The sequence below is a fragment of the Triturus cristatus genome, chromosome 8, assembly GCF_964204655.1.
Source record: "Triturus cristatus chromosome 8, aTriCri1.1, whole genome shotgun sequence".
NCBI lineage: Eukaryota > Metazoa > Chordata > Amphibia > Caudata > Salamandridae > Triturus > Triturus cristatus.
In genome coordinates this window covers 1,327,478,117-1,327,490,747 of record NC_140591.1, presented here as the reverse complement: position 1 = coordinate 1,327,490,747, position 12,631 = coordinate 1,327,478,117, and the positions used below count along the sequence as shown (strand labels likewise).

The window sequence follows — 12,631 nt, the reverse complement described above, 5'->3', positions numbered from 1 at the left end:
TTTAAACCCCTTCAAACTCAACTATTATGTCTTGCATCATCACCTCACTGCCTTTAAAAATCAGTTGGCATAATCCATTACTTTAGAAAGATGCAATAGAAATCCAATTATCAAACGTCTTAACAGCCACACAATTAAAATGGATCGAGCAAAATATGAGGCCAAGAATGTTAAGCACAAAGGACGTTTCACGTGAAGTGCGAGTACTGATGGATGTCAAAATGGCTACCATGAATGATGGCCTTTGGGACTGCTGCAAGTTTTGCGGTTTTGGGATGCAGCACCTTCATGGTCATTCATGAAATCTGGAGTTCCCAGAACCAGCTCAGTCAGAAGACAATGTTTAAATAGTTGTAGAAGGCATTTAATGGAGTTTATGCTTGAACTGCTTCAATCCTTTAACAGAGAACTTTCGCAGCTTGCTCTAGTCCTGCTTGTCTAGTTAATGCCATCAGCCAGAATGTCACCCTGCACTTTCAAATTGTTTGATAAGGGATGACAATGCTATAATAAACTTCAAGGTTTGTGGTAGACAAAAGTATTTGAATTCAATGTTAAAGGGCAAGCGATGTAAGGTTCCTTTTTAACCCAAGTTGTGAATGGGCACACGTTTTGCGGATGACCACGAATTAAAAAAACAAACAAAAAACCTTTAGAACAGTATTCTAGAACCATCCTACAAATGCCAAAAGTTAGCATAACATGTGAAGGACTTTTGTTGCAAAACGAGAAACCTAGCTTGCGCTAAATGGCACCATGGCCATCTGCTGCCAGGCAGAATTAAATGATGGTAAATTAGCTTAATAATATTTAGATTAATAAACAAATTGAGAACTAAACATCACAGTAGATTTGAAAGCATTTTTACACATGCAATGAATTTCCACAATTCTTACCGTCTGTTTTGAAATAAATCTAATCCAATCATAATATACATTGTTGTCTCTCTGAAGCTCCGATAGTCAAGTTGCCACTTCTGTATACATAAAAAAAAAAAATACATTCTGTACTGATCACTGTCTCAAGGCATGGTCATAAACAAAACAAAAAACTAGAAAAATCTGTGATATTTCAAAGTGACAGGAATTCACACGGTATATGTGCCATAGCATTTTTTTCAAAGTAAGGAGGTTATGAATCATACATTTAAAGAAAGTTACTTTCCTGTAACAGCTGCGCAGTAAGACACCTTCTTGAGACCTACATGCTCTGGATTATGCTGATAGAATAGATAGAGGGTGGGGTAGTAGGCAGGCCAGCACTATCAACTGACTCTTGAAGTCTTAACCTAAACGGGTATAAACACTGCCAAATTAACTCACTGAGGACATTAAATGTTTATGGCAACTGATCAAGTTACATTCTTACACCATTGGGCAACTCCCGCAACCCTAACACAAATAACTCTTTAGACAAAACATGCCTGCAAAACGGGATGAATTACTCTAGAAACCCTACTTCTTGACTGGCTACGCTAACCCACACTTTAATCTCGCACTCCTCTTTAGCCTCTTGCTCTGATGCTGGTGTATTAAAATCTGCATCTTGCTTTGAACTCAACCCCGTACTCTGTACTCGCTGCTTCTTCCTAATCTGGCTTCTTACTTTGTCTCACAACTGTATTCCCTGCTGTTGTTTGCTATGTGTTCCTGTATATCTGTTATTACAGCCTTTGCCAGTACCATGCTCTGATGCCCTTGCTTCTCCTAATGTAACAAATACACATATGGCCTGATTCACAAAAGGTAAACTTCCACCTTTGTGCAGATTTACGTTGTTTACAATTCACAAAGGCATTTTAACAGCAGTATCTTTACGACTGCGGAGTCTTTGCCCTCGTAGCGGAGACCCCACATATAAAGATATGCTGTCGTAAAAATACCACTAGTAAGATTCCTTTGTGAATTTCTTAAAATCGTAAATGTACACAAAAGTGTAAGTTTACGTTTGTGAATCAGGCGCACAGTAGGCAATCTTTAATAAGGAAAATATAACAATCTGAAGGGGAAAATCGGACACTGACGAATCTGACAAGCCCATGCCGGAAGTCCTCCTGTAGCATCAGTTTTAGTATTAATTAATGCTAATCAGTACTACTTGCAAAAGATGTAAACCGATTTAAACACGGATACTTTGAGTCTTTCTGCAAACAAACAATGGCCCAAGAGTTTGCAGTGCAGGCTTACATCTCAGAGTGTCTCAGAAGACAATGACAATGTAACTTGACGTATAATACAGACATTTTACTACAAAAAAAACTTGTAGCCTCATAGGTGACTCTAAATTTCCATTCAATTAAAAAATACGACTTTGCTGTATATTCATCAAATAAGTTCTTAGGGCGAAGGTAGCTCAGAAATACAAAAAGCATTGTTCAACACAGAAGAAGTGCTAAAAAAATCAGGGCAAAACCGTTTATTCTAAGTGCCACTATACTCCGTATCGGCTCAGTCAATGTGACTGTTAATCAGGAACAAATGCCCATCGTGCGGAATTAAGTCAGAGTCATGCAAAAGTTTACAATAGACCCAGAACCTGGATCATATAGGTGTTACGCCAGCAAGATGGGAACAACCGCAGAGGTATGAAAATTTGGATCTACAGTGGTGCATTAAAAGAAGGGGTGATTAGGGAGACCAGGTAGCCCTGATTTGCATGGATAGGGCTGTTTTTTTCATCATCTATCCTCTTAAGTTTGAAAGGATGCAGCAAATGCCCTGGATTTCAGAGTGGGTCTCATCTTGTGCCCATCAGTCGATGTCAATTTTTAGTCTTACTGCTATGTTTGTCAAATGTCCAGTTTTATTGTTTTTCCCCCCCTCCAAAATCTTGTCTCCCGATGCGGGAGGAAACGAGTGGGTTGAGTTCTGAGATGAAAGGCTATCCCTGTGAAATAGCAAGGCCAATCAAATACTTTTTAGTGTGTGTATTGTGTCATGAAGGGGCCTCATATTCGTCAAAGCACTGACATCTGGTCCAGATATCTATAAATAGTGCCCTCTTCTTCTGCCAGAAAAGGAGTTCAGTGGTCCACTGGTCCTGAGAGATCATTGCAGAAGACCCCCAGTGCTCGAGTATACAGATTTTAGCCACTAACAGTATTGCAGCTATCCATCAGTACCAATGTGATGTGCTGCCATCAACAGCTGAAATGTTGGGTAAAACGGCTAACTGAGCAGAGTTGGAAAACACAGACAGTGGTTTTAGTCAATAGATGCCATTCCTCATGGTAGTATGCAACCAAAGCACATGCACGAGGTCACACTGCAGTCTGAGCTGCACTCACTGCTAATTCTGTATCTTAAAGTAGGTACATTTGAGAACTCCGAGTTATGCAAGCCTTGAAGGGAGGACTATTCAGCCTTTGTATATTTTACTGAAAGCTGGGTTTGCCAGTACTAGGTTGCTTGTTCCAACCTCTCAGAAAACAGACTTAAAATCAGCACCTCATGAAGGCCCTATACAAATCTCTGGTCTTTGTCCCGCCACACTAAGTGAGAAGATCAGAGAGAGCTTAAGTAGCAATGGACCTGAGCCAATTCTGCTCTGCAACAATGGACCAACTCCCAATATTTGGGCAGGCAACAACTTGAACTCATCATAAAGAGCATGACAGGATTTCAAAGTGTCTCCACTGAATAGGTGCTCAACCAGACTGATAGAACTGAAGACCAACACAAACCAGTAGGAAGTCTTTCAACCGGTAACAAATAGTGCATTGTGGTACAACACCGCACTTTTAGGTGTTTATCCGAAAACTCATCTTATGAGCAGCGGACAGAAGCCTCTATAGACAGAAGCCTATATAGCCATGGTATGATGGATTATCGGGGATAAATCGCATAGGTCTTTTGGACATGTATCCAAGCAAGAAGCCTACCGGAGAATAAAGTATGAGCCTTGGGAGAACCCATCTCAATAGGTTTTTTAGGATTTTCACCAGGATAGTCATCTCCGCACTGAGGAGAGAGAGGGGCCTATACTTTTGGCAGAACCGTAAATCTTTATCTGACTTAGGATTACATATTTGAATTCACTACACAGTCTGCCATTGCTCTAAAGCTCTCTGAACATTTCTTAAAGTACATAGGCAATATGATTTTTATTCATCCGGTAAAATATCCTCAGGAAGCTGAGGTCACCAAGCGCCTTACTGTACGGCAAACGCGAAATGACTTGTGAAATTTCTTCTACTGTTATTTCTCCGTACAACAATGCTGTACTCCGACAGCTCTGGGAGACACACCCTCAACAGCAATGCTAGATTAGCCAAACTACGACCAGCCATGTCTCAATGGTTTAAGTGCTGACAAAAGGAGCAAAGGTCCCTGTTATTTCTACCGGGTGAGAGACAAGCTTGTTGGGAGTGCCACCAGTAGACAACCCTATTTTTTTACGTTTGTTCATAGTGGCACCAACATGTCTAGTTATGGTGCATTCAGCCTTCTGGGTAAAAAGTGAGTTTAGGTCATACTTTTGCTTCCTCAATTACCTCACTTTCTGGGGAGGGGTATTCATAATAATTCTGCGTGATCTTTTAAATCTCTGCTTTGACAAGGAGTTGGCCATTCCTCCATTTGCATTTGTCCAGGGCTAAATACCTCATGAAGACGCCAAGCAGTGTCACTTTTCTAGCCACCAACAGATATTGTGCCGGGTCAACAGAGTTTTTATTTACAGTAGGATATGTTTTAGCATGATCCTTGAGGGAGATCTTCTCCACTGGGAGTCTATATCTAGTCATAGTCCTCCATCTTTCCATCTCTTGGATGGAGGTGCAACATGGCCAAGTTCCAAATGTGGCAGAATCAGCAGGTGATCCAAAGTGCAACAAGGAATCCGTGGGTCTCGAAAGACAGAACTAAATACTGAAGCCAATAAGACCAAGTGCTCCAAGAAAAACAGTCCTCATAAAGAGGACGAAGTCCAATCACCCACCGAAGTGGCATGCTTCATCATTGAAATAGAAGCAGGGTGAGATGAATCCCATCCCAGACTTAAATGGAATGATACCACCAACAGATATACCTACTCCTCAAGTAGTAAGCGGAACTGCAGGGGTTCAGATAAGACACCCGTAATAAATCGGGGATAGTCGCCTCGACTCCTGGTAGCAACTCAGGGCGTGAGGCAGCGCTCTGGCCGTCGCTACCCCGGGCGGTCTTCCTGATTGTACCGATTCATCCCACCCTGCTTCTATTTCAATTTATGTTGCAGTAGTATCATCTGGTCCTGAAGAAAGCCATGATCAAATAGTTGGATCATCTTTGGCTGAAACATGTTGACCATGTTTTTATCCTTTGACAAATGGTGTATAATTTTGCAAAGTAGTGAAAGTTTGGGAATTTTGCGTAACACAAAATACACTAAAATATGCTGGCATTCTTAAAAAATTGCTCAGGCCTAGAAAGAGGCAACAGAACCAAGTGCGAAGGAATACATTTGTTTTCGTGAGGAGGAAACCTGAATAGAGAATATGATCCTCCATCTCGGAGTCTTCTGGCTGTGGAGTCTAGAAAAGTCTGGGAGGATGTCAAGGGAGTCAGCAGAGATTTCACTTCAGACGCAGTTGTTGTGGTGTTCACTCCGATACCATGGTCCTTTTTGTAAAAGTTGTTGTAAAGTTAGTTTCCTCAGCATTGTCTCTAAGCCAATCTCTTGTGCAGTGTCTTTAAAATTGGGGGTGAAACTATATCTGCCTCTGGTCAACAGCACCACCACCTTGGGTGTACAAGGTAACAATGCAGTCACCCAATGGGTCTGTGGCAGCACCGGCAAGGGCTGGTGGACGAACAAAAAAAAAAAGGGTGTGTCTGGTAAAGCGCAGTAGGTGAGTTTGCTAATAAAGAACCGGCACTCCTAACAAGAGGGAGAATTGGTAGACACGATACCTCACTACTTACTCTGTGCAGACAAGCCCAGGAAGGCTTGAGCGGACTATCATGGCAGCTCTTGGGGTGGATGGTATGGAGGAGGAGCAATGCAGTATAGTCACACTCTCCCTTTTGTCAGCATCAGACACCGACGATCAGTGCAGAGGCCCACTGCAAATATCGCAAAATAAAATGCAGCACTATGCCCACACTCCTGTGTCTTAGACTTTGGGTGACTACTTCTGCTGTAACCACCACTATACACACCCTGGCACATTTGGAGCTTCCCATTAAGTATTGCTATGAAGTATTGTTTGCAGCGATCAGACAGTGGGGTGGGAGACAGTGGTGGGGGGAGGGTGGAAGAGTCTCATCGTGAGTCACTCATCTTGGTTGTGGCCAAGCCCCAGCACTTCATATTGAGTCTTAAGGGAAATGTTCCCTGTATTAGAAAGATTATGGACTTGCCAAAGGACAGAGTGATTTACACATAGCACAAACCAACATTCTAATTATCCATATAATATGGGCATGGTTTTACTAGAGCTAATCCTGCTCCGAGTTATGTTAAGTAGCTCTGCGCTATGAAAACAGTCAAGTGTGTACAAGGCCCATGGGGAGTCTGTATTGCAATAGTACATGACAGCCAAAGCAGGTCACATACACCGTGCAGGTATTTTTATTAAAACCCTTTATAAAATCTGTAATATTAAAACATATTATAGGAGATCAACCTGAGCTGACAAGATGTCGCCTACCGCTATGTAAGCATATCAAGACTAAGTAAATAGGGTGAGACTGCCATTACATCACATTGATTATCCTAATTTGTTCGCAAGCACCACAAATAAATCCAAAAGCATAACAACTGCTTGCATGGTATCTTTTTAAATCAATATGCAACTAAAGGGACATTAAGAAGTATGTTTTGTTGGAATTCAAATAAAAGGAACTAAGTTCAACAGTGAATGGGAGCGATTAAGTGCATTATTCCGCAGTCTTCAGAAGAATTGTTTTACCCATCGCTCACTTTACTGTTAGGTAAAATCTATATCTGCACGGTGTTGGGCCAGCCTTAAGTCTTTATCTGACCTACTTTGATTGTGAATCAACTTATTGATGACATACGATGAAGGAAAGCATATTAAATGCTTCTATGCCAGCTGTTCACCTTTTCAAAAAATGTCATATTTGTCATTTCTGCAGTGACATGTGCATCAGTGAATGAGTGCTTCAGATTCAGGGTTGACGTGATGGGGCGTCTGGTCAGTATGACATCCACCACTTCAGACAGGAAATAGAACACAGTCAATAGCAGCTGCTCAATCTCCATGCATGGAAGTGAAAATTGCATAGGTTCGGGCAGAGGGCCCTGCCCTGTTGCTGAGACAGTAGGCTCTCCCGAAGTGGTAGACCATGAGCAGGACCATCTGATCAGAGAACAGATGGTCATGCTCAGAACGTCAGGATACCACTCTTCTGTCTAGGGCCACAAGGATGATTTGGGCCTGGTCGTTCTTAATTTTCAGAACTCTGGGCTGTAGAAGCAGTGGCGGGAAGGCGTACAGGAGTACCTTGTTCTATTCCAATGAGTCTCCTATTGAGTGTTCTTGAGGGAACCTTTAAGCGCAAATTTGTTGACACTGCAGATTCCACAGTGGCAAAACCAATTAGCCAGGATTCCTCCCCAACACCCAACTGGTGAAAGAAGGCCTGCAACAGCTTGGGATGCAGACACCACTCATAACCTGCTATACGCCGCCTGCTCAATTTGCCCGCTCTGCTATTGAGGGACCCAGCCAGGTGGTTGGCAACCAGAAAGATACTATGGAGCTCCAGCCGACTCCAGGGTAGGTCTGACAAAGTTAAAATGACATCAGCGTGATTTTGGGAATTTTCTGTTAAGCCAAGTTCCTGCAATTATGCCTATACATCTACACACCATTTATTGTAAAAAATTACAGTGAACTTAGCATTTGCAGTATAAACGTACAGCGAATGCACAGAAAGAGAAAACCGAACACGAGTAGTTTTTGTATGAGGTGCTTATGTTTATTATGCAACTTGTTTTTGCACAAAATGCATTATTGTGTCAAAAATTGACACAAGGACACATTTTGCACTAAAATATAGCGCTAAATGACAGATTTGCATATTAGATAACTACGCATAATTGTGCAAACATTTTGCATAATTAAACAAAAGCAAATTTTGTGTATTTGCACAGCCCTAATCCAGAGATGCAAAGCCTCCTGGCACAGGACCCAAGACCCCAATCCGCTCTGCCTGTTGCAGTACCACATTGCAGTGGTGAGGTCAGTAAGAACCTGCGCCAGCCTCCACTTGTAGATGACAAGAAGCCCTTCATGGCAAGATGAATGATCCGCAACTTTAGTAGGATGATGTGGAGATGGCCCTTCACTGGATACCATAGTCCCCCGATTCCACTCCCCTTTGGTAACTGCCTCTGCCCCAACCCTGGGGTGATAGCTCGTAGCCACTGCCAGCTCTAGGTGAAGGGAGGTAGACTGACTGGTCAATCACCACTGCAGACCTTAAGCGGTCTCATCCGAATCGGATATGGTGTTGGAGAAGGTGGCTTTGATGCTGGGTCCACTTTGAATTCAGGTTCCATAGCAGAGCTCACAGGTGCCACCTGGAACAGTTGAGAAGAAGGATATCTGAGGCTAAGAGTCCAAGAAGACTTTAGAACGGGTTCCAGGATCAAGTGTAAAGAGTTGTGATCATAGCCCCAATGTCCTGGACTCGTTGTTTCAAAGGAAATGCTCTGAATACCTCTTCTTCAACGTATAGATCAAATGAATGGAAACCTCTGTGAGGAAATCGGGTGGGTCCACAGATAGTCTATAGTGAAACCCAACAATGTCAAGAGTTCCATCGTCATCCAGAGGTGGTCCAGGACTGGCTGTGGTGAGACAGTCTTCAGCAGCCAGTTGTCCAAGTACTGGAAGACAGGAATTCTAAACCTCCAAAGATAGCCATCAGTTTCGTGAACATCCATGGGCGCTGGTGAGGACGAAGGGAGCACGTGTAACTGAAAATGCTCTTGGCCCATCTTGACCCACAGGTAATGCATGGAGGAGTGCAGCATAGATATACGGAAGCACGCACCCTGAAGCCAAGATCAACATCCGGTCTTCCTGTTCTAGAGCATATAGGATAAGGGCCAATGTGAGCATTTTGAATTTGTTTCTTTGCAGGAATGCATTCAAGGGTGGATGCCCAAGATAGGCCTGAGGTCCCCATCCTTTTTCAGGAAGTGGTAATAGCAGGAAAAAAAAAAACTGCCTTTCTCCAAATCCAGCACCGTCTTTATGGCACCTTTAGACAACAGGCATTCCTCCTGCAGCAGGATGGACAGATGTTTTGCTGAAAATGTTCGCATCTGTCAGACATGATAGATTGCCAACCAGGGAGGAAGTGTAGGATCCTGCCCCTTACTGGCTAATCAAATGTAATTGAGGACAAACTAAAGCGTTTTGTTGGCCATTGTAGCAGGGAAGAGGAGTTGGAGGACTGGTGCCCAGGCTGAACTACACAACGCCTGTCTATAGGACTGGATTGCATGCAAACATCACCAGCTAGAAGGCTGTGTCTGTAATCCAGCCCGGTGGAATAGCCCCTACATTTTCAGAACAGGTGCAGCAATCAACAGCCCGGTAGAGTACTCAGTAGCTATGACTTTACAGCATTCCAAAGCAAAGTTTGCCTTCTCTCAGAAGAGATGACACATCAAATGGCATGCCCATTAGAGAAAGCCTGTATTATTGCCTAAGAACTCAGTGGACCTCGTCCAGGCATGTCTAGGACAGACAACACTGGTACCAATTGTCCTGCCAATATAAGTTATGGTATTTAAACTGGTGAGGATATAGTTCTTAGCCATGTCCTGCTCACGATGTATCGACTGAGCCAAGGACACCCTGAAATCCTTGAGGCTGATATTGTCCATTTGTACCAGGAGGGTGGTGGGGTTTGTGTCTGTGGGGTCGTCCAAGTGGAAGTTGAGGGTTGAGGTCGCAGAGGAAAATGTAGCGCTTGGATTCGATAGCAAGGTGGGGGATGAAGTCTGTGACTGTTTTGCAGAGGCTTGTTTGAGGTTCCTGGGGTCAATGGGCGAGGGTGCCTTAGATGGTTGTTTTGTCGTCGGTGTGGAGTTGGAAATTCAGGTGTTGCATGATCGGCGTGGTTTTGTCTTTGTTGGTGGTGCCGCAGATTGATGCCCTGTGGTGGACTGCGATTCTGCCTCCATGTTGGTTGGTGCGGTCCTAGTGTTTCATCTTGTAGCCGTTAGGCATCTCGATGGCGTTGTTGGGGGACAAAGTGGGGTTGGGCCATGTCTCTGATAAAGGTCATGTCAGGGGCGAGAGTGGAGATGATCTCCCAGACTTCGGTGATGTTTTTTGGAAGTGATCTGGTGTTGATCAGGAGGCATCTGAGTGGCCCCGGGGCCAGTCAGTCTGCAGGATGAGGGTGGCACGGGTTTCTTCGAGGGCGGGTGATTCTAGTTTGCAGGTGAACTGACATTGGTTGCAGGCGAATGATCATGCTGTGGAGCGAAAAGATGTGAGGCAGCAGTTGTTGCAGCGTCCAGGGTCCAAGGCTTGGAGATCTGCACAAGAGTATCTGTGGGTTAACCGAGGTCCTGGGTTCCTAGCGCTGGGCACTGTCCAGGCACGGACGGGCGCAGATGGGCTTGCCTTTAGCATGCCCGATGCGTGCATCTGCTGTGTGGCTGCACTGTGGCCTCCATTAAGTAGGTCCTGAGAGGGGCGCTGGGGAGGCAGGTGGATGGAATCAGCACCTGAGGGTGGAAAAAGAGTTGGCAGCAAGGAGGAATAAAATCAACTGTCTAGACGAAAAATAATAAGAAATAAGCTGGCTGACAGAACTCAGCTGACTAACGGGGCAAGCACAGGACTGACCTGCACAGGGCAGAAGCAGTCCCAGCAGTCGAGCACGGACTACAGCGAGGGAGAGCTGGTAAGGACCTGCTCAATGGGGCCACGCTGAAGTCTCCATTAAGTAGGTCCTGGAAAGGGTGCTAGGCAGACGGGTGGCTGGAAGCGGGTGGAGGGAAGCAGCAATTGAGTGGAAAAGACAAGGAGGAATTAAATCAACTGTCTGGCAAAAAAAAATAACATAAGTAAGCTGGCTGACGAGACACGCACAGGACTGTATTGCACAGGTCAGGAGCAGCCCAAGCAGTGGTGCAGGGAAGAGGCACTGACTAGAACGAGGGACAGCTGGTAGGGACCCAATGACAGGAAGCCGGCTACTCTCCGAGACCATGCCCAGATACTGTCTCATGTAAGGTTGGGGAAAACTCGAGGCATGTGAATAACTACATCATTACCCTCAAATGGTAATTTTGAAAATGTGACAAAAGTATAAGCCCCCTTATATTTCAGAACAGCTTCTCCCAATGACAAATGGGCATACCAGGCTTCTAGCAAATCTAAAACCATACTGGGATACAAAAAAAATGATTACATGCAGAGGAAGCAAGGATCAGGCATGCAGCTAAGCACATTTTTTCATGTTCTAGAAGAGGATTTCTTAATTCTTTGACTTCTGTGTACCCCTGCTTAACCATTACTTGTATCCGGGGACTACCATTGAATTATTATTGGTATCTGAGGATGCTTACTGAGTCATTGGAATCCGGGAACCACGGTGTAAGCAATTACAATTATTTGAACCACAAAACAATACACAACAATACAGAAACAAGTATTCATGAAACAAAAAACTATGAAATATTTTACTTATTCCCCAAACACACACACACACACACAATTTTAACGGGAAGGTTAGATCTTTTCTAAATTCAATTGGGGATACCAATCATCCACAGTATATTATTTTTCACTGCTGTCATTAATCATTGAGGACACCAACTTAATTTTTAGCCAACAATTTCAAATTCCTAGACATTTAAAGAATGTTTTAAAATGTTCTTTTTTACATGTTGCCTCTTTATTTAGACTGCTCATTAATCTGTTAATACAGACTACTAGTGGTCCCCGGACCACAGGCAAGAACTGCTGTTTTAGAAGAGGCAAGTGATTTGGCAGAAGAGATGAGCCTTGGCCATCCATTTGTTCTTTCGCAGTGTATTAATGCGTTTCAGGATTCACAAAGAGTTAAAAAAGCAATAAAAAAAAAGCACAAGCATTAATCAAGTACTAGAACTATTATCAATTGCAATATTTTCTTTAGGCTTTACAATATCCATACAAAATTCGAACCTCATATTCTTCCATGTTCACTTCATTCGGCTTTATCAATTCAAGCTTGGCCTGTGCAACCTTCATGACATTACGACACCTAAAGAATAAAATAAAAGTTACACTTACTGGATTAAATATTGTATAAAAATATATATAACATCATGAAATCGTACCAACTACATTTCTATCACAAACTATCACCATGAGAAAAATAATTTGGCTAACTTGAGCCACATTTTACTGATTAGATTCAGTAAAAACTTGTCTACAAATGAGCAAAATGGTAAAGGTAAACTTGAACCACAAACATCCGGTATAGAACTGCAAAATCAGAAAGCCCAGTCAACCCCGGCCCTACGTCCAATGCAATTCTTTGGTTCTTTTAAATCCTTCTTGTTTAAGTAGGTAAATCTCAGAGTAGTGTCAGAGTGCTTTATTGGAAACTAAATCCATGTAATGATGTTGGAGCCATACTATCACTTGCAATGGTCCGTCCTTCCTTTA

At 43.3% G+C, this 12,631-nt stretch overlaps 1 protein-coding gene across 3 annotated transcripts in view; it reads right to left on the bottom strand.

Annotated features, from left to right (window-relative positions):
* USP25 (ubiquitin specific peptidase 25) overlaps nucleotides 1-12,631 on the bottom strand; it is a 439,609-nt gene that overhangs the window by 69,277 nt on the left and 357,701 nt on the right. For all 3 annotated transcript variants that reach the window (XM_085623051.1, XM_085623052.1, XM_085623053.1), the window contains 2 exons: nucleotides 12,146-12,224; nucleotides 897-976 (listed from right to left, as the gene is read on the bottom strand). In XM_085623051.1, coding sequence (XP_085479177.1) covers nucleotides 897-976; nucleotides 12,146-12,224 — 159 coding nt within the window. The remainder of the gene's footprint in view (nucleotides 1-896; nucleotides 977-12,145; nucleotides 12,225-12,631) is intronic.